Source organism: Ostrinia furnacalis, unplaced genomic scaffold, assembly GCF_004193835.3.
Source record: "Ostrinia furnacalis isolate ACB-3 unplaced genomic scaffold, ASM419383v2 OfSCF4536, whole genome shotgun sequence".
Classification (NCBI taxonomy): domain Eukaryota; kingdom Metazoa; phylum Arthropoda; class Insecta; order Lepidoptera; family Crambidae; genus Ostrinia; species Ostrinia furnacalis.
In genome coordinates, this window is record NW_021134775.1 from 482,353 (window position 1) to 502,917 (window position 20,565).

At 34.9% G+C, this 20,565-nt stretch overlaps 1 protein-coding gene across 2 annotated transcripts in view; it reads right to left on the reverse strand.

Annotated features, from left to right (window-relative positions):
- The window catches only part of LOC114359646 (carbohydrate sulfotransferase 11), a 52,862-nt gene that overhangs the window by 15,272 nt on the left and 17,025 nt on the right, over positions 1 to 20,565 (reverse strand). Inside the window, exons 2-3 of one of the 2 annotated variants that reach the window (XM_028314114.1) lie at positions 12,338 to 12,592; positions 11,174 to 11,248 (exon numbers count right to left, since the gene is read on the reverse strand). In XM_028314114.1, the coding sequence (XP_028169915.1) occupies positions 11,174 to 11,248; positions 12,338 to 12,490 (228 nt within the window). In that variant the 5' untranslated portion in view covers positions 12,491 to 12,592. The remainder of the gene's footprint in view (positions 1 to 11,173; positions 11,249 to 12,337; positions 12,593 to 20,565) is intronic. The other variant, XM_028314115.1, reaches the window with a different exon arrangement.

Sequence of the window (20,565 nt, forward strand, 5' to 3'; positions counted from 1 at the left end):
ATGCTAGATTATCGAAATCAACCCTTAATGTTTTACAGTTAAAATCTTCTATGTTATTCCCGGTCCTTGACCTTCACAATGAACTTGATACTAACTAAGAGATGTATTTCTAAAGTATTAGAATTCCGATTCGCATGCTAAATCGTACAAATCGAGTACCATTCCTATTCGATTTGAGCAATTTACTGCACGAATTGGAACTCTAATGCTTTGGAAATAGGAAGTTCCTTGAAAACAGGAAGATAAAACAAGTTCTACAGTTTTGAACTACTAATCCCAGTCCAAGAAGAGAGATAAAACCAGTAGAGTTACATTTTGTATAGTTAGTCAATAGTGGACTTCGAAATCATTATTAATCAATTAAGTATCTGTTCATTTCTTTGTAATACCACAGATTACCAATAAGCTACTGTAATACTGAACTGTATCCGCATTTTTATCGCTACTTAACCTTATTAAGCTCCTGTGAGATCGTAAATAAATAGTGATGTAACAAGACGATTTAACTAAGCCGATTAACTTATCGATGTCGGGGCTTCCATCCAACGTCGGAATCAATTTTTAAACGGCTTGCGTAGATAATCGCTCAATCAATTGATAATGTAATCGAGCTACGATAATCTGTATCAAAACGGACGTAGACAGGTCGTCTATTGCTTAGAATTACTTGTTCTAATAAATTGTAGAGTATACTAGGAGTAAAATTATGTACCTAAGTACCTATTCTACAATTTTCATGCTTTAAAAAATGATCATTTACCTACTCGTATACTCGTATTTTTGATAGCTGCCTGTCTCGATGATGGGAGTGACGATTATGAGCCCGTTATTTTTATTAATGTGTTTATCTTAAAGTATCATAGGTACAGTAAATACCTTATTATTACCACCTCAACAATAAAGTATAATCTTATCGCGGTATTTCATTGATTTTAAACGATAACCCCATATGTTGTTAAAAATCGGCGATAAGATTATATAGTATCGCATCTTAGGCCGGCAGATAAGTTTATTTGGGGTAATCTCAAAAAATACGAAACATTTAATTAATTTATGATGTCTCCGTATGTCCACATTGAGGCTTGGCAATTGATCAAGTAACAAAACTGCTGGATGCAATCGCAGTAGTAATTTTCCAATTTGCAAATTGCAGCACAATAAGAAAATACCAGGTAGTTGTATCGTGGATTGTGAGCGTGTCACAGATTATTTTATAGTTACTGGTTACAAGTTTGGTGTCGATCGATGACACCATTAATCCATTATGATGTCCTTGTAAATTCGGGGTAAAATTCATACTTTTGCTGAGAATAGGTATAATAAATTACCAAGTTTTGTATTTGATGTGCTTTTGAATTATCGATTGTATGTAAAATAAATTTGATAACTTATACTAAAAAACATTGAAAATAAAATAGATCTAATCATTATTATCACAGAATGCTATATTTAATGTAAATTAATTAATTTATTTATCGATTTATACTTTTACATAGCACATACCTATTTTAAGGGGGTGCAGCGCGGACGAAAAACTACGATTTGATAGCCGAGCTAGCGGTGGCGCAACGAACTAACACGATCGCACACAAACTGCTTTACAGAGTAGAGACAAAAGAGACTCAACACAGAGTAAAAACACGTATTTTCACTAATTTTGCTAAGCAAAAAGTTAATTTATAATACGTAAAGGATGGTTAGGTATTATAATCAGGAATAAAGAAGATTTGATTTTTTGTTGGTATTGCTGCAAAAATTCTTACACAATAAAAATCATAACTAATTGATTCTTCTGATGAAAAATAAAATAAAATTTTAACTTATTACTTTATTAGGTAGTAAAGAACCTCATTCAAAAGTCTCCTTAAACTTTCGAGACGGCGCTTCCTATCGCCCGCACCACCCCCGCGTACCCCGTTACACCATCGAGCACATGCGGCCACCACCCCGAGTGAGCGGGGGGACTGACCGATAGCTCGTCCGCATAATAATAGCTACCATTTTCCTGGTTCTTTATATTATATTATTTGTGATTGTTACTTGTTGTGTATGCCTAATAATAAATAAATACCAAGTAAAATTAAGGATAAAAACTGTTTCATTCTGTAATAATTTTTAGAATGCTGATATGCAACCAAATGGAGAAATTATGATGCGAAAGTTCTTGGGATTGTTCAAACAAACCCAACCACACCAATCTCCAAGTGGATTCGTTCGTTCGTTTTTGCTAATGTTTTCTTAGTTGTTAGTTCTCATTGTTATGATAAAAAAGTAACTTGAAAATTATAACCTTAAGGTGCGTATTATAATGCTCGATTCTCCTCCTTTACTGTAATGGTCGGTTTTTTCCCTCACTGATGTAATGTTCGAATTTGTAACATTACATTACACTCAAATGCTAGCGTTGAGGGAGCATCTTTATTGTTTTTTATCATTGTTTTTTTTTGTTTATCGTTCTTACCACTATAGCGATCAATTACTAAGTTATTACTATTTTATAACATTGGTATGCTGAAACAAGATTTTATTTATTTATTTATTTGCACACACACACACATTTACTANGGAAGCATGATTAGATAGTGCCAATAATAAAAAGTCTATTTTTGTATTATCTAGTAGTTATATTAACTACCTGACGGTATTTTTGATCTCAATTTAAATTAAATTTTTGGATGTTCAGAAAAAAGTACATATTACCAAATAACACTTTTGTTGATGAAACGAATTTAGTGTATTTTATTGTTAATCAATTTAAACTATTATGATATAAATTGAACAACATAAATATTATTATTTACAGTAAAAATGTAAAACTGTCACATCCGTGTCATGCAGTGTCACAGCCGTGTTTACGTAGGCTATTTTGTTTCCTTTCCGAGGGCTTTAAGGTTGTCCATATACATCAAAAGTATGCTTTTGGTTTATACTTTCGATACACATCGCAACAAGTTAAAAAAAAAAACTTTAATTTAAAAAAAAAAAAATGGCACAAATTTAAGAATGGCCCAAATAGTAATTGAAAGCAATTGATACTTAATTACAAAATTGCCTCGAAGAAACCATTTTAATAGCTTTCATGTTGAGAAAATTGTTATTCATAAAAGTACTTAACTGATCATTTAACAACAATTTAAAAAACACTGAATGGCTTGCAAACCAGTTTGTACCTAATCTACACTCATGTCGACTACTTGTCAAGCTCACAGTACTATCTTTTGATATTCAATTACCTACATTAATTTCAAACCAGTTTCGGTCTCATTAAAATAATCACAAAACTGCATTCTTGGTAGGAAAGTGCATTTACTTGAGCTCTCGAGTGGTTGCACATAAGTGGCTGTGACAGTTTCCGCCATATTTTTTTCTAAGTTAACGGTAGAAACAAAGAAATACTTTTTATCATCATCATCGTCATTGTCTTAGCTCGTACGGGAGTCTACTGGAGATCCCCAGCCTTTTTTGAGGGACCAAAGTAAGTATGGCACAAAGTATAATATTCCGCTTTTATGTCCAACCGCTGCCAGCTACGAGCACCGATCTTTTTGAGGTCGTCAGTCCATCGAGCAAGTGGATTTCCTACTTGTTGTACTACCTGTGCTATTGACCAGTGTTTGAGCGATCTATGGAATAGAACCAGCTCTAATTTTTCGCTATGAAATAAGTACGAGTAAGTGCGCGATCTTAGTTCCAGCACTTCGATACATATATACTCATACTATGACAGGAGCTGGGAAGAAACGCTGGAAAATCATTTTTTACAAACATACAAATATTTTTTCTTCTTAGTTATTTAATTTGTAGCGGTAAGAGTCGCATTATAATTTTCAAATTTTTTCTTTTTTTGCTGTGTGTTGCGAATTTAAATCAAGCTCGACTAAGGTAAACGGCTACTAGTTCGTGATAGTACGTAAGTTCGTAAGTTTTTTTTCTAGCTCAAATAATAAGCAAATGGAATATTATTTATAAAAATTCTTCATTACTACAAAAACTCTATTATTTAAGCTATCTAAAAAACCAAGTACCAACATTGTGGCGCCAAAAATGAGAGCAATACGAAGCTTCAAACTCTCAGAGAGCCAAAAACAGCCGAGCGGCTTGCAAAGGTTGCTCTCACCGTAAGGTTAGCGCTCCAACTTCTTAAGCTTATAAAAAGGCGAAGGAACGTCCATTTAAATAAAACTTGTAATAGTGGTTTCATGTGTTCCTTGACAATTGATTTGGCTTAGAAAAAAGTTATATGAAAACGTAGAATTCCTTTAAAATTGCGATTAATTGACTCACGAAATAGCGTACATATTATTTTTCGGGTGTCCCCTATTTCGTAACACTACCGATTCAAGGATATTATGGATAACATTTTGATGCTTGGTTTTTAAATAATTATTAATGATAATTTAAATGTAAGTTATGAAACAAATAATGCATTTATTTAAGTTTCTCATGACCTAAATTCGGTATATGTTTCGTTCACTAGAATTTATACGACACGAGTTTGAAGTTCACATACATATATGACCAATTTTAAGATAAATTAGCATAAGTAGTACCAGCATAATTTTGGTTTTATTTCGATTTGTTTTATTTATCTTTGTTTATTTGTATTGTATATGGGATAGATAATAGTTAATTGACACATTTTGACAATAATCCATGAATTTTACTTGGGGAATTTGGAATAATCAGTATCACGAAACAAGGAACCGTATTATTGTTACTTTTTTCCAAGTTCGTGATATATAAATGTATGGTGTTTGGTACTTTTATGACACACACCATCAAAGAAATCGACATATTTTTTAGTTTTTAATACTTACCTACCTAAGAAATGAATTAATTAATAACTTTTTTTATTATGAGTCATTGGCGTATCTGGGGTTATTTTCAGGGGGGGGGGGCTACCCTCACTTGAAACAGCTCCAGGGTGGGATTATGGGGAGAAGGGGGGGGGATTGCAAATCAAAAATTTATGGGTACGAAGGGGGGGGGGTAGCCCCCCCCCCACGAAACAGGATCCAAACAAGAGGTCCGCAGAACAATTAATAAAAAAAAAAGTTCAAACTATATAACTATAAATTATGTATTAACTTACTGTCAAAAAACCAAAGTTTAGCATACAAAAGCTTTCATACTGATATCATGCTTGGTTATTTTTAAATAAAATGTTAAAGTCGTAAGAGCCTTAATATACCGAAGTAGGGGGCACTTACCTTAATGAAGTGATGAAAACACTATCTGAACATAATGTTTTAACACAATGCCATTGGCACATGCCAAACTGTGTCAGTGAATCATGTTGTTTTTTGCCGACTAGAACCGGGTCGGGGAAGCGCTGACACCCACTTTGCGGTTCACTTAGCGAGTGGTGAGAGAAATGCTATTGTTCTGTTTCAAATATATTGTCTAGCCGTTATAACAGTATCTAAATTAGCAGAAGCTCCATAGTGTAGATTGAAAGGTATTTTAATATGAGGAAAACATTAAGGCTGGGTTGCACCATCTTACTTTAACTTTTACAAACGTCAAAAATCTGTCAAACTCCATACAAAAAACACCGGCTATCGTTATAGTTACGGTCAAAGTTAGGTGGTGCAACTCAGCCTAAGTGAAGTTTTTGCTAGGTCAATTACTTAGACTGGGATGCACCATCTTACTTTAACTGTGACAAACGTCAAAAATCTGTCAAACTCCATACAAAAATCACCGGTTATCGTCATAGTTACCGTCAAAATTAGGTGGTGCAAGTGCAACCCACCCTAAATGTCACTTGAAAAAACGCGCTATATTGGGTTATCCATCTTCTGGATGCCATATACGGAAACATTCAGGTATTTTTGCTCACAGTAGAGGTGGGGTTTGATTGTCAGATAGAATACACTAATCGAAAGAAATGGAATAGAATACAGCTATACAGGAGATCGTTTTTATTTAACATACGTTAACATACGTTTGGCTTTGCGTGCTTCCTCATTACAACCAGTATATAAAGTTTATATTAAAATTGAATGTCACCTTTGATCCTGACTCGCCCGTGGCCAGACTACAAACTACAAACACGGAATGTGCATTGTTTTTAGTTAGATTTTGTTTGAAAATAACATCTATTACAAGTGCATAGATGCCATAGTGTTTAGTTAGACTTGCCTGTCGATCGTTTCTTTTTACATTGGCACCAGAAAAACGGTCCAGCCGTTTTTTAGAAGTTTTAGAATAAGATTAGTGGTTTGCCTTAACTTTTTATATTGTTTTTTCAGATCTCTCCACGTATTTTATTTTGAGAATGTTGTTATAAAATAAAATTGCACAGTGGTGTTTTAGTTCCAAGGTTCATTCATGAAATCCTTAGTATCTATCTTCCCATGTACGTTTAAAATCTACAAATGAATTAAAAGCAAATTGAAAGGATACTCTATAAGTCTTCTATTAGTCATCTAGATATGTACTCGTAGTACGAGTATATTTTAATGAATGAATATCGTACAACTTCGCTTTGAAAAACAACAAACACCTACGTGCATCCTTGGTTTTGTTTATGTGGCTATAGAATCTATCATTCTTTTTATACAATCGGAGAGTCTTGCACTTTAAGCATTAGAACGAATTTCTCCAAACCACAACTACAATTAACTTCTTCACGATTTGCAATAGAACTCGTGGAAATAAACCGCGAACGCGGATCTTGAGGTCAAAAAACAGGTCGCGTCGAGACCGCCTTTGGATTTACAATTAAAATCGAATGTTCGTGACTCGCCGCTACAGGCAAGTTCAGTTAGATGCTAGCTTGGCCTTCCCACCATGCTACTCGTACTTTAGCAATGGTGAATCAGAATAGGTAAGCTAAATTTTAAGTAAGTAACTTAGGTTAATAAGACCCAAGTAGTACGACCCTCTTTCATTTACCAGAGGCAAATGGAGGATTTGATCTGCACTTTTCATGCTAGCCAGACGGTTTGAGGAGGCCTGATGTGATACTTATTTATATTTGAGTACCTACTTGTTCTTGATGATCATTTTATAAAAGAACCTAAAAGAACCTGAAAGAAGGTCATTAGCAACACAAAAACAGATTTTGTATAAAAATACCTTAATTAACAATAGAAATCTGAATTCAATGTCAATTCTAATCAATTTTACTGTAGATATTTATTGATTGTCTTCTATTTGACTGACAAAATGAGGAAACTTAGGTACTAGCTACTGTCTTACATAATAAAACTTGGAAAAAAGTGTTGCCTTGAAGTCTAGTAACAAACTTTGACTCAATAAAGTTCTGAATTCGATATTCAGGAAAAGTATCACAGGCTAGTGATACAAGGACGTTGATATCAAACTTAATAGACTACCTACTGACATACTAGAGTTCATCTTTTATGAATTCATTACTAAGTTACCAGCGTCATTAGGTGACATTTTATAAATTATCCGTTAAATATCTGATATTCTGTTAAACTGTGTTTGAACCAAATAAATTATTTTTCTTTCTTCTCTCTTTCTTACTAGGTACGCCACGTATGATCTAGTGGTAGAGGTGGTAACTCAAAATATTCACATGAACTATGCTTAGCAAAGTCGTATCTTTCCATTTTTATAAAACCTACCCGCCGTTGACCCGTATATTTTTACGAGGCATCGATGTCATCTGACAAACAGCGAAACACTACCACGAAATTGTTTTGGGCCTTTACACTGCACGACTTTAGCAGGTCAACGGTTAAAGCATTAAATAACAAATTATAATATAGGTTTTAAGGACTCTACGACTCTAGTCGGCGAAAAATGTCGGTGTAACCTGCATTAGAATAAAATAAAATTAAAGAAAATTCGTGAACTGAACGAAAAATGTGACACAAATCTGTAATCCCAACAACATTACGGGTCAAGATCCAATGCTTTTTAATTCTCACTTCACTCCAAATTCGTGACTTATTAGCACATTTTTCAAACTTGCAACATTCGTTTTTGAGAGTTTATTATTGACTTTTCACTTTGTAAAACGTAAATTGAAGGATGTCCCATTTATTATACGAGTAGTTACCAATATCTACGCCCTAACTAAACTAACTACAGTCTACAGCGTAGTCAGAATATTATGGCTTGGCCGGTTCATTACTACAAGAACTTTTGTATTGTATTTCAGAAAAGTGAGTGAGTTGGAGAAACGGTTGTGTCAAATTATTTTGGCTAAGTTGTAGAGTTGGTTTACTAGTGTAGCGTGTAGAATTAGAAGTTTGGTTCTACATCAGTATCATTAGATAGGTTCCCTTAATTGATAATGTATAACCTTTGTTTGTCACCTGTCATCCACTTTGCAATGGAGGAAGTCGAACCTTAACTTCGAACTTCTCCTAGTTATGTTCTTCTGATTAATTTCGTTGCGGGTCCAATGACAGTTAACTTTTTCCGGGACAAACTTGACCTTCACTGGTTGAGCTTTTTTGGCAGTCTGTAGATCCTGGCTACACAGGAGTTGCAGCGGTGGGAATAAGAGGTGGGGATAGTCCCGTATACAGTAATATTTCCACGATAACAATCGTCTCGTAACATCGGAATGGAGGCCACGTACCGGAAAACGCAGCGTGGGACGTCCACCCACAAGGTGGACCGATGACCTGATAAAGGTAGCGGGAAGGCGCTGGATGCAGGCCGCTACCAACCGTGCGATGTGGAAGTCATTGGGGGAGGCCTATGTTCAGCAGTGGACGTCCTGTGGCTGAAATGATGATGATGATGATGAACAATCGTCTCGTGTAAAAGCCAGGGAGGCATTACAGCTCACCCTTCCGGCGGCCTATTGATTTGCCATCGCCGCTTATGTCGAGTCGAGACGCGACTCGCTGCCAACGGGTGAATAGCACATCTGTTTGAATTACGAGTTGGAGCAGCTCTTGATAAAAATCAGTATGATAATACATAATAGATTACAACAACAGTGTTAACTTTGAGCGTTAAGTTTAGAGAGATTTTTTCAATGCCTACGAAAGTTATCTCTAGGCCTCTAGACATTATCAGTAATAATGACGTCCTTCCTTTGGTAATGACATTCTAAAACTCCCTACATATAAATAACCTTGTCGCTCTATAACCGTCATTTTTTTATTCTGCTTCTGTGTTTTGTCTCTTACCATAAGGTTTTTTTATTTCACAAAATTACCCATTTTGTTGTAAAATAACACCTATTACAACTTACATAAACTATAGTTCTGTGCTTAAAACTTAAAATGTCGTCGTCTCTAAAAGCTCTGCTTTGTAATAAACAATGTATTTATTAATGTTGTTTACATGCGCTCTACCTAGACATTGCACATGCCTTGCAGTGCACCCCTTGATTAATAAATAAACATACATTGTTTATGGTGCTCACTACATTTTCAATAGGGTCGTTACTGCGCCGCTTTTCGTATTTGTGGTTGACTCTACATTTAATAGTGTTTTCCTTTCATATCATCTCTGCTAGTAGTCAACCAGCCAAGTCCTTTCTTTTCAACCTTAAGCTTACAATCCTTCACATAATATGCGTTCTTTGTCAATGTTCTGATAAGAAAGAAATAACAATCTAAAAAGCACGATTTATTTTAAATTTACTTATTCTCCGATAGTCTTTAGTCTTGGAACTCACAGTTACAGCATTTTAAAATGCTTATCTTGCCTCAAGTATTGTATTTCTAACACTTATAATTATTTGTGCCATCCCTAACAGACCCGTTACTTGCGCGAGTGCACTGTACTGTATCCAGACAAAATATTGATAAATTCCTTGACGTGCTGCATATTTATTCATCATCATCATCATTTCAGCCACAGGACGTCCACTGCTGAACATAGGCCTCCCCCAATGCTTTCCATGTTGATCGATTGGTAGCGGCCTGCGTCCAGCGCTTCCCTGCTACCTTTACGATGTCGTCGGTCCACCTCATATTTATTATGTTGGTAAAATGTGTACAATACAATCCCAATTGTACTTTTTTAAGAAGCTTTAACACACATTATTAGAACTTAAGAATGAACTAGAAATAAATAGAGTATTAGAGTATTTAATAAAAAATAACTTTTAAATTAAGATAAAACAACTTTACGTCCATTCTTGATTCCTGAAAAGTTCTCGTTGCGTTTCAATAAAAATTGTCATCCTAACAAACATATTAATTACTTAATTAGGTACTAAAAACTATCACAAAACACGACGAACAATACAATCCACAGACAACAGTATCTACCAACTACGACAGTAAAAGCTCTACCGATCACGATATCACGAATCTAATTGTTACTCTGCTCTTTTATTACCTTATCAGTTTGATATCACAGAATAGATAGGTTCCTAAAATGTTTCGAAACCAGTAAAAATGGATCAATACCAGTACAGTAAAGCTAGGAACTCATGATTTGGTTTTTCGAACCTGAATGCGAAGCGATGTAATACCGATTCATAAGTTCATGGCCTTATATTCGCTCTTAAAAATGTACGAGTATTCGTACCGTTTGTCAAATAATGCCCGGTTCCCATTTCAAAAAACATTATGACCATTGAAACTTGATGTTAGAAAATTTTACTCCGTTAGTGAATCGCTTTTTTTTTAATTATAGGAAAGAGGCATTAGGGACAAGAATGCTTAGCGTGCAAGAGTTTTGTGGGAGATACGTGTTAAATTAACGTATAATTTGTTTAATATTATATACTTTAACTTCACACTTAATAAACCAGTTTGGGTACAAAAGCAAGGGTTGTCAACTTTGTGGTTTTCGGTTCTGGTATCCGTGGTAACTGGTAAACTGGTATCACACCGATCGTGCACGGTCGTCAAAGGACCTTTTTAGTGTTAAAGCGTGGTGCATAGTGTTAGTCACAGTCAAATTGTAGAACGCAAGTAAAATCATCAAATTAGGTATCTCTGATGGCTCTGGGTGATGGTTGCATTGTAAATCATTGGTAACCAACAGTTATTATTTAAAAAATAAATGCCCTCTAGATTTTCAGGCATTTTTGTAATTTTAAGTAAGTTGTGACGTTTTTTCAGCTGTTTTTTTTTCGGATAAATAATCACATCACTTATTAGTGGTACCAAAAAATTACGTTATTATGCAAACCACCATCTCGTGCTGTCAAAAAGATACCAATTCTTGCGTTACAATTTCAGGGATCGGTGGGGTGGTACATCGCAAACTTTAATTTTACCTGTTTTGATAATGTAGGTGTTGTTATCGCAAATGCGGGATTGTAATACGTCTCGTTAATTTTATAGAAGTCGCTCTGCAAAAAAAGAAATTTGCCCTCAATTTGTAATTTAGGATTCGCCGTCATATCGCCATTTACACATAAAAAACCTCTATTTTTATTTTTGTATTTTAAATTGTCTAATTGGTCTTTTTTGTAAATATGGTTATGGTTATAAGTGTTAACATTATTAGAGCCTATCATTAAAATTCCAATCCTGGAGGAGTAATAAGGACATGCACAATTAGTAATTTCTTTAAAACCTACAAGTAATTTCGAACTTCATGTTCCGTAGACTGTAAATAACGATACTGTTTACAAACATAAGTAATTAACCGTTGACCCAGTTGAAGTTGACGTATGGTTGATGGAGGGTCTCGGTATACCCATAAATAAAATTCGTAAACACAGACTAATCAACTTTTTGTGTAAGAGGAGGGTTGGCTTGAATGACGGTGAGCCTACATTGGATGGTGTAAACAAAAAACTGGCACAGTTCAATGTAACTTTCTGACAAATAGTATAGTTTAACATTATCTTCTAAAGGTCTAGTAAATACTAAGAAAGAATTTTTTTTTAATGTAAAACACATTTTGAGGAAAGCTCGATTTTGATAACGAAATAATCTAAAATACAATAATCGGTATAAAGCTTCCCATAATTAATTAAGTAGATACCTATTATGGCTAATGTTAAATAGATAACGAATTCTATAAACGAGTAGGTATGATTAGTAAGCTTTCTGCTATAATGTTATAAATATGTACCTACTATAATAATAATTATCGTGTCACTTTATCCTGCTAAGCTACCCATAAAATTATAATTTATTAATTAATTGGTAGCGGGCTCTTATAATTACATCTTGAAACTATAAAACATTATTGGTATTTACAAGCACTATAAAATAAAAATGTCTTGTTCTGTTAAGTCGTTTTGATATAAAGTTTAAGCTTACATTTTAAAGGGTTTTTGAGTTCTAATTTATTACGAATGAAATGAGAAATCTACATTTTGTAAAAAAGTAGACCATATAATCTACGATACTTAAAAAACCCCCTTCTGACTGAAACAGGAACAAGAAATTAAAGTAAAAAAGTACTTAAAACATCCAATCTAACTCACCTCTTGGTAGAACACCCTTTTTGAGTTGTAGGTCAGGTTGTACTGCTGATCAGCGACCATCAGCAGGATCGTGAATGGTAGCAGGAAGGCTGCTGCAGCCAGGAAGGCCACGCAGCGTCCTAACCGCAGCATACTCAGGTTTCTTCTCCCCATTTTAGCGGAAAATTTTCTTTGCACTGTTTTTCACTTTGGTTCTCATCAGAGTTTGAATTTAGAATCGGAACGTGGTACGCCTGCCAGTGTTGAGTGTTGACACTATAATAAATGTTTTAAATTAGAATACCAGATTTTAATACCATTCGACGTCACCATTAGTGCAGTAAATTATTAATGTCAATCATTATCCAAAAGAGACGAATGACGTTGTTAATTGAACGCGGAAGTCTTAATTACAATACTATTAAATGAGGTAATTAGAACATGTTTTGCGAATCACACTTAGATTAAAAGTGAGAAGTAAACAAAATAGTTCAACTCTAAATACCTGTTGATATCATAACACGTGGCCTCTCGATAAAAATTGGTACCTATCTCATTAAAACCGAATCTTAATTATTTCCCGCATTATCGTAATTTTTATCACATTCTAGCAACATCAACGCGTACCCATTTACGCATTTTGATGTTTTATAATTAGATGATCAAACGAACTTACCAAGTGAAGTTCGATCTGAATTATCCTGTTTTCGCCGAAGAGATTTATTTTACCGTGTAGTACCCCTGTACGACAAGCCAATCCGCACACAATATTCAGCGCAGTAGTAGTAAAAAACAAAAGAGCGGGCAACCCCACCTCTACCACGCTGTGGGCTCGGTGTCCGAGCGGTCTCATTATATTTAGAGAAGAGATGAAATTGACGTTTACCTCCAGGGAAGAAGATATACAGGGTGTTTGGCGCATCGTGTGCCAAAATGATTTGGCGGATAGAATGGGTCATTTCCTATATTTTCAGCCCCCATAACACGTTCCATGTCAGGCGGCTACTTTTATATTAAGTTTTTTAGTAATTTCACCAAAATACCCAAATCGCATCATTTAATTTCGATTTAAAAAAAAACTACTAAGCGTAGCCTCAAAGTAAATATTTTGTTTTGACGTGCATTGATATAGGGTTGCATCAAATCTAAATTTCCTGGCAAATATCATCTAGTTTTTTTTTAATTCAGCTTTGAACTTTTCCGAAAAGTTAAAAATGGACTGAACATTTAAGTTTACATGGCTATAAAAAAGAATGGCTACTGGGTAACATCTCGCATTACCTCGGAGCAAAAAATGGCTACTGGTTAACATCGCGCGTTAACTTGGAGCTAAAAATGGGTCAAAGTTACGCGTCGTGTCACAACGCTTATAATAAAAATGTACGAGCACTTACACAAAATAGTTGTTACAACCAACCTTGTGTTGGGTCTAATTCTCGTCACTACACTGCACAACTTAAAATAATTACGTTTTTTGTCGGTAAAAACGTCCTGGTGACGTCACTTAAGCATTTTTCTTATACTGCGTGCGGTCGTTGCGCGTGCGCACAAAGGAATGAGACCGCTCGGACACCGAGCCCACAGCGTGGTAGAGGTGGGGTTGCCCGCTCTTTTGTTTTTTACTACTACTGCGCTGAATATTGTGTGCGGATTGGCTTGTCGTACAGGGGTACTACACGGTAAAATAAATCTCGGAGGCGAAAGCAGGATAATCAAATACTTTTATGCTTATTACTGCAAGCTATTTAAATATGAAAGAGTGTAGATTTCTCCAATGGCAACTACAATAATTAGTCTGTTAGTTTAGAATGCTGTTGATTGCAGAGAAAAAGAATGTGATGTGTTTGCATCGTCAAAAACATAAAAAAGTAAAAATGATGGGCTCGAAATCCATAAAAAGTTTCTTAATTCAAATTTGTGGCCAGTACCTACCACGAGGCCATCAAAGTTCATGAGTGGACTGGTTCGGAACGGATGACGATTGTAATTTAAAAATAACCGTAAAATGGCGGAAACGGATGTGAATCGCGACAATTCGAAACGGTCATTGTCAACTCATTAGCGACAGGAATTATTCAATTTAGCTTTGGCTCATTTTAGCTGAATAGTGATGGAATTGCGTGACGGTAAACTAAGTGTAATTGTAACAATATGAAACGGCATTGTAGTGAGCTCTTTTTTTAACCCAATTGTACTTAGGTTGTTGTGCTAGGAATGTTTTTTATGATTAAGTTGCTCAAGATCTATGTGCATTTTTGTTTGCGTAAATTGAACTTGCTAAACTTCCAAGATTCATGAGAATATTTTGAATTTCATCAAATAAGTTCTTCATTAATACCTGTTATTTGCACTCTTAATATCTTTTAAATTAATATTCTCGCTAGATATATATAAGTATCTACGAGTATTTTTCTAAATTTCATTCCTTTGTCTATTGCATGCTAGTTACGATGCAGTGGGCTGGTTTTATGCCGAAGTAACATTTAACTGTACTAATGAATGTCCCATACTTTCCCGATGCATTGGAAAAGCGACCTTTGTTGCCACCACCTTACTACCTCGTGATAAGGTCCAAGCTTTCGTCAAACATTACTTTAAACCAGTAGAATCCGGTTCCAGCACAAGAAAGCACCGAATTTGGTATTCAAGTCCCATCAGACGATTCAAAGAAAGCAAGTCTCCACGCGAACATTCTTTCGTCATTAAAATTCTACCAAAAAACTTGTAATTCCGTTCCCGAAGCAATGCGATAAAAACTTCGCAAGCCGGTTCCATAGAGTTTAATTTTTGATATTAGGTAGGTTTTGTGTGTAAATTGGTTCCCGGTACGGCCGTGCGGCGTGCTCGGCAAATTGGGTAGGATTGCGCATGTATAGTAAACATTAGGGATGCGCGGAATTTTCGGCTTTATTTCTGTTTTGGTCGAATAACCTATACCTAGGTACTAATTATGGTAGCAGATATTGGTATTGCTTTTTTTAAGATTGATGTCATGCTGCAAACGCTATGGATACTTCTGCATTTTCTGCAATTGTGATTTAAAGGTATTTAAAAACATACTTGTAAACGTAATTGACAAAAATATAAAGTCTCATTTATTTTTGCAAGTAGGCTTTTAAAAAGCGTTTTTAAACATCCTACTATTACTTTGCCTACCACTGCTTTGGAAGAATGAATGAGCTGGTGCTGAGAAGAAGCAACGCAAGAAACTAGTCAGTATTGTCAGTCTAATATCTTACTACCTACCTATTTTTGTTTTGAAGTCACTCTGTAGCAAAACAAACCCACAAAATTCCATATTTCCTACAGAACCCACCCATAATACTTCACCGCATTCGGCGCATAGCAATATAACTGTGCGATATGACGCGCCGCGGACGTGCCCTTACAAATGAAGTTTACTGTTATAATGGCCGGTGGACGGTGAATTTGTACGCTGCGGTTGTGTAAGGCATAAAGCAAGTAACACTGTGTGGAACAAGGAAACAAGAATGCAGCAGAGTGGTAGCGTTTTCGGCGTTGACCCACGCGAATTTCGGCCAGTCACTGAAAGTATTTTCATGCACGCGCCTTTAAATAAAAGCACTTTTATTAAAAACTTTTTTAGTGTTATTTACTCGCATCTCGAACTAAAATGAAAAAAGAAACAAAAATTATCTTACATAAAACGCATCATTAAAGATTGGACTATTTAATTGACTATTAATTTTTAACCGACTTAAAAAAGGAGGTTCTCAATTCGGTTAGTATGTTTTTTTAGGATTGTACATAACATGTGTAATATGGAATAATCTAATTTTGGATTTGACATTTGATCTATACTTTCCTATTGTGTCTAAATGCCACCAAAATAAAAATAAAAACTTGAAAAATTCAACCGCCCCAGGTGGAAAGTGGGAACCCACTACCATTAGCATGTTCTCCCTCATGCAGAGGTCATTTTTAAAACATTACCTATTTCCATCCATTTCAAACAGTTCATAAAATGCAATGCAGTATGATTTAGTTTAATTTTGAACTAAGAACGTTGCTATGTGAGTTCAATTGTTTTTCTCTCACGCGATAACAAAACAAAAGAATATCAAGGCGTAATCTAGTTTCACACTCCCATGTTGTTTGTTACGTGATCTCGTAAGAAGTTTGTCAGTCGAATTACAGGAGTATAAGAAAGAATACTTGCGAATGTCCTCGATTTGATTATGAAGGAAGGAACGACCATTATTTTAGTTTCGGTGTTGCGTAACCGAGATTATTTTGTTTTCAACTCTGGATCAAAAACCTAAGTCCTTGCAATCTAGGATAGATTGCTTTAATATGTACAGTTAAATTAATCACTTACATGCTCCAATCTTAGGAACTACTGACTAGTTCGGTTAAAAAAATATTTCTGTGTTGGATATAATTGATTAGTCGTTATACCAACAAATAACGTTATACAAAAAAATAGGAGACCAATAGAAACATCAATGAAAAACTCGAAAAACCATTTTCAGGTGCATGAAGTTGCGTGAATAAATAAGCAAATGAAGCTTGTAAGTTGATAAAATAGTTCTCTAGCATGTTCTTTCAACTGTTACAATCGATCAACCGTACTACAGTTATGCTTTATGACAGGTAAATGGTAAGGAAGGATACAATGAAAGCCCTATTATTGACTTACATCAAATATTCAGTAATTGAAGCAACCATACCAGTCAATTAGCAATTATGGAAATTATGCACATTGCCTACAAAGAAAAGAAGAATACAGGCCAGCTGGAGCGATTCCCGATAAAGTTTCAGTAAAGTATGTAAGTAGTGATGAAACGAATACTACTTTTACGAATACGAATATTAACTATTCGGCGAATACGAATATGAATATCTCTACATAGTCATGAAATACTCATAAATTTAACTCTTTTTATTATGATTAATGTTTTAGTATTAAAATTTACAAATGGCATTTTTTTTGTTTTTGTATCACTTAACTTTGTAACTAATCACAAAACAAAATAATACTTGTACAATCGACATTGACTGTCAAATTCCGGAAGAGAACTTACTTACTACTTTGTTACATACTGACCGGGGTTTTCCCGTCGTGTCGTTGTGGCTATTAGTGTTAGGAGACACTTAATGTGTGTGACAAAATTTAAAAAAAGTCCGATTATACGAATATTCGTATTCGTTGCTTCACTAGTATGTAATTACTAGTGTGTTATGGTTATGCCGTTATCTAAAAAATAAATGTGCTTGATTACCCACGGGTGACTTCATCTGCCAGATATCTATGACCTTTGCAACAAAACCAAAAGTTGTAAATTATCTTACAGATTAGGCTATCAGGATTTTTAATAGGATTGTAATACTTATGACAATCCTTATCAATGGTCATTTTAAATCATTATTATGTAGTTAGGAGAATTAGTCATGTTTGTATACATGCATGTGTTGTTAAAGACAAATGTACCTAAGTACGAGTGTGGTACGAGTAAGTTAGTATAATTAACCCAGTTGTTACGGATATCCCTTTTTTCTTACGATTCCTGCGATTTTGCATATATCGGCTATTTAATGCATCAAGGCAACAGGAAAAATACAAAAAAAATATATGTCTCACGGAAACGCTGGAAAATGGTGTTTGATATACGGAACGCTAGTAATATGTACGGCCACTTGTATGAACTTAGAGATAATACCTACTCTTTGCGACTTGCGTAACTTATTAAAGTATTTGCATAAAATATGGAATATTCATTAATAAAATAATATTCAGGGTTAAATTGATTATTTTTCAAATTTAATTCCAGTAGTGTGAACTGTATAATTATGCCCAAAACATTTTCTCGGATAAAGGGTAATATTATATTTCTTGCAAAAAACATTGAATTTGTATCAAAGCGTGAGTTTCATAAAAACTGTATGTTGTGACTGAATTTGAGATGTGTAAATACTTCTCCTCTGTTTATGTGGCGGAGAAAATCTCTTGGTTTTGACAGTTGGCGCAATTTTCAATGCATTTGAAGCAACTGTAACCACACTAAATCATCTCATTTACAAACAATAATTTCTTCATATCTTCAAACATGACTGACCCTGTCTAGGGCATAATTGGCTATCTAAGCTAACGGGATGCAGTCTTCTTCATCATCACTGGATGAAGCATTCTCTAGTGATTTCTATGTGGGCTCTCATTTGTAATCCAGGCAAATCTATTGGCACTTTATTTTCATCACCAGAGTTCTCTTTGGTTAAGTCACCATTACAATTTTCCGGATTTTCCGGCGGGAAAATTGTAATTGAGTTAGGGGTACACTCATCTTCATTTTTCTCTAATTCTTCAATGATTTCATTTAAAGAAAAGGGTTTCGAAGGCAAGAGCTAAAACAACAAAATATCGCAGTTCATATTACTAGCGTTCCATATACGGATCACTAAGTTTAACGTTGAATTAGTAACAATTACTATAAAAATGTTTATAATTATGTTATCGATTTACAAAAAGTGGGCTACAAACTTTCATATTTCGGCAAGAAATACTTTAGAATAAATACTTATCATGTTTGTATTCACCTGGAAAAAGTCATCGTAAAATTTACGAAAACAACAAAACGCTTACGATTGAAATGTGACACCCAATGGAGAACAGAACACTTCTGATGGACAAAGGGACCCCGCAGGAATCGTTTAACATAAACATTGTTATCAGAAACCACCCTCATTGTTTATAATAATTTAATTTTTATGTTGATCCGTATATCAAACGCTAGTAACAAGTGGGTTAAATTTTATAATTGTTTTGTTAAATGACAGTGGGTAATTATTAGGTTTTAAAAATTGATTATAGAACCACACACGTGCCTACGTGCCTCAATGTAGATTTATTGTGTCGTGTTAATATTAATTTAAATATTAAAAATAGAACGCAAAATAACTATTTTATTCTTTAAAAGTTTGTAGGTAACTTATTGGTGTCCATTATAGATGATAGAAGACGAAAAATTTTGTTTTAAAATAAACTTAGTTTCTATTAAAGACGGGTTACCTACGCCATATCGAATGACAAATGATCGAAAATCAAAATATCGAATACGTTTCATCGAACGATCAAAATATCGAACGATCAAAATATCGAACAATCAAAATATCGAAAGTCGATATAGACGTTTTTATTTAATTCAATATTAAAGACGACTATGTTTTTGAACGCGGTCGAAAATGCTAGCAAATGTACTTACTGTACTTATTTATCATTAAATTATGGCTGATTACGGTATCCAAGATAATAATTCTATTGTATATTTATCAACACTGTGGAATCAAACGCGGTTTGTTGAACAATGTATTGAATAAAAATTATGAATAAACTGTTATTCAGAAGTTGTAGTCACGCACACTCATTATAGTCGATTATAGAGTAAATAGACATTAGTTGAATGACCCTACTTTGTTTTGTTAATTATTTTTTTATTATGTTCTAAAACAAAACAACACCTCCCCATTTACGTTTTAAAAATTCTTATTGGATTTTTGTTTTCTTTATAGTCATACTCCGTAGCTCGTAGATGCTTGATAATCTGTGGTATATTTTGGCGCGAAAAACAATAAGCGCGCCACGCTGCCGTCCGATCACTATAACGCCGTTAAGTGCAAAAACCACTTTCGGAGAAAAACAAGTTTAAAGATCACGAATTAAAAAAAAATCGCTGTTTCAAAAGTAAAAGAGTAATTTGTAATTTAAATACATCATTTTAAAGGTATTTTTAAGAGCTACAATTGACACAAACTCTCACGACGCTACATAAGGTACTTGATACAAATAAGGCCTACGTTCTAATAAGGCCTATGCATCAGAAAACACAGATAAATAAATCCAACCGGGATAATACTTCAAAGACACGTACTCATATGCCCTATAACCCGGTAGAGTGCAAGAGCGTCCCGATCCAAGATCCCAGCACCAATTGGCACGCGTTCTTCTAAGGTGGTGGGTGATNAAACTAAAGTGACCGACATAACCCGCAGAATTGCTAAAATCAAGTGGCAGAGCTGAATATGGCCGATGGGGTAGAAAAATTCTCGAGTGGCGACCACGAGCCTGAAGACGTAGTGTGGGCAGGCAGGCCCCTTACTAGATGGATCGACGATCTGGTAAAGGTCAGAAGAGGTGCCTGGATGCGGGCGGCGCAGGACCGATCGTTGTGGAAATCCTTGAGGAGACCTTTGTCCAGCCGTTGAACGACATTTGCCTGAAACAAACGAACGTT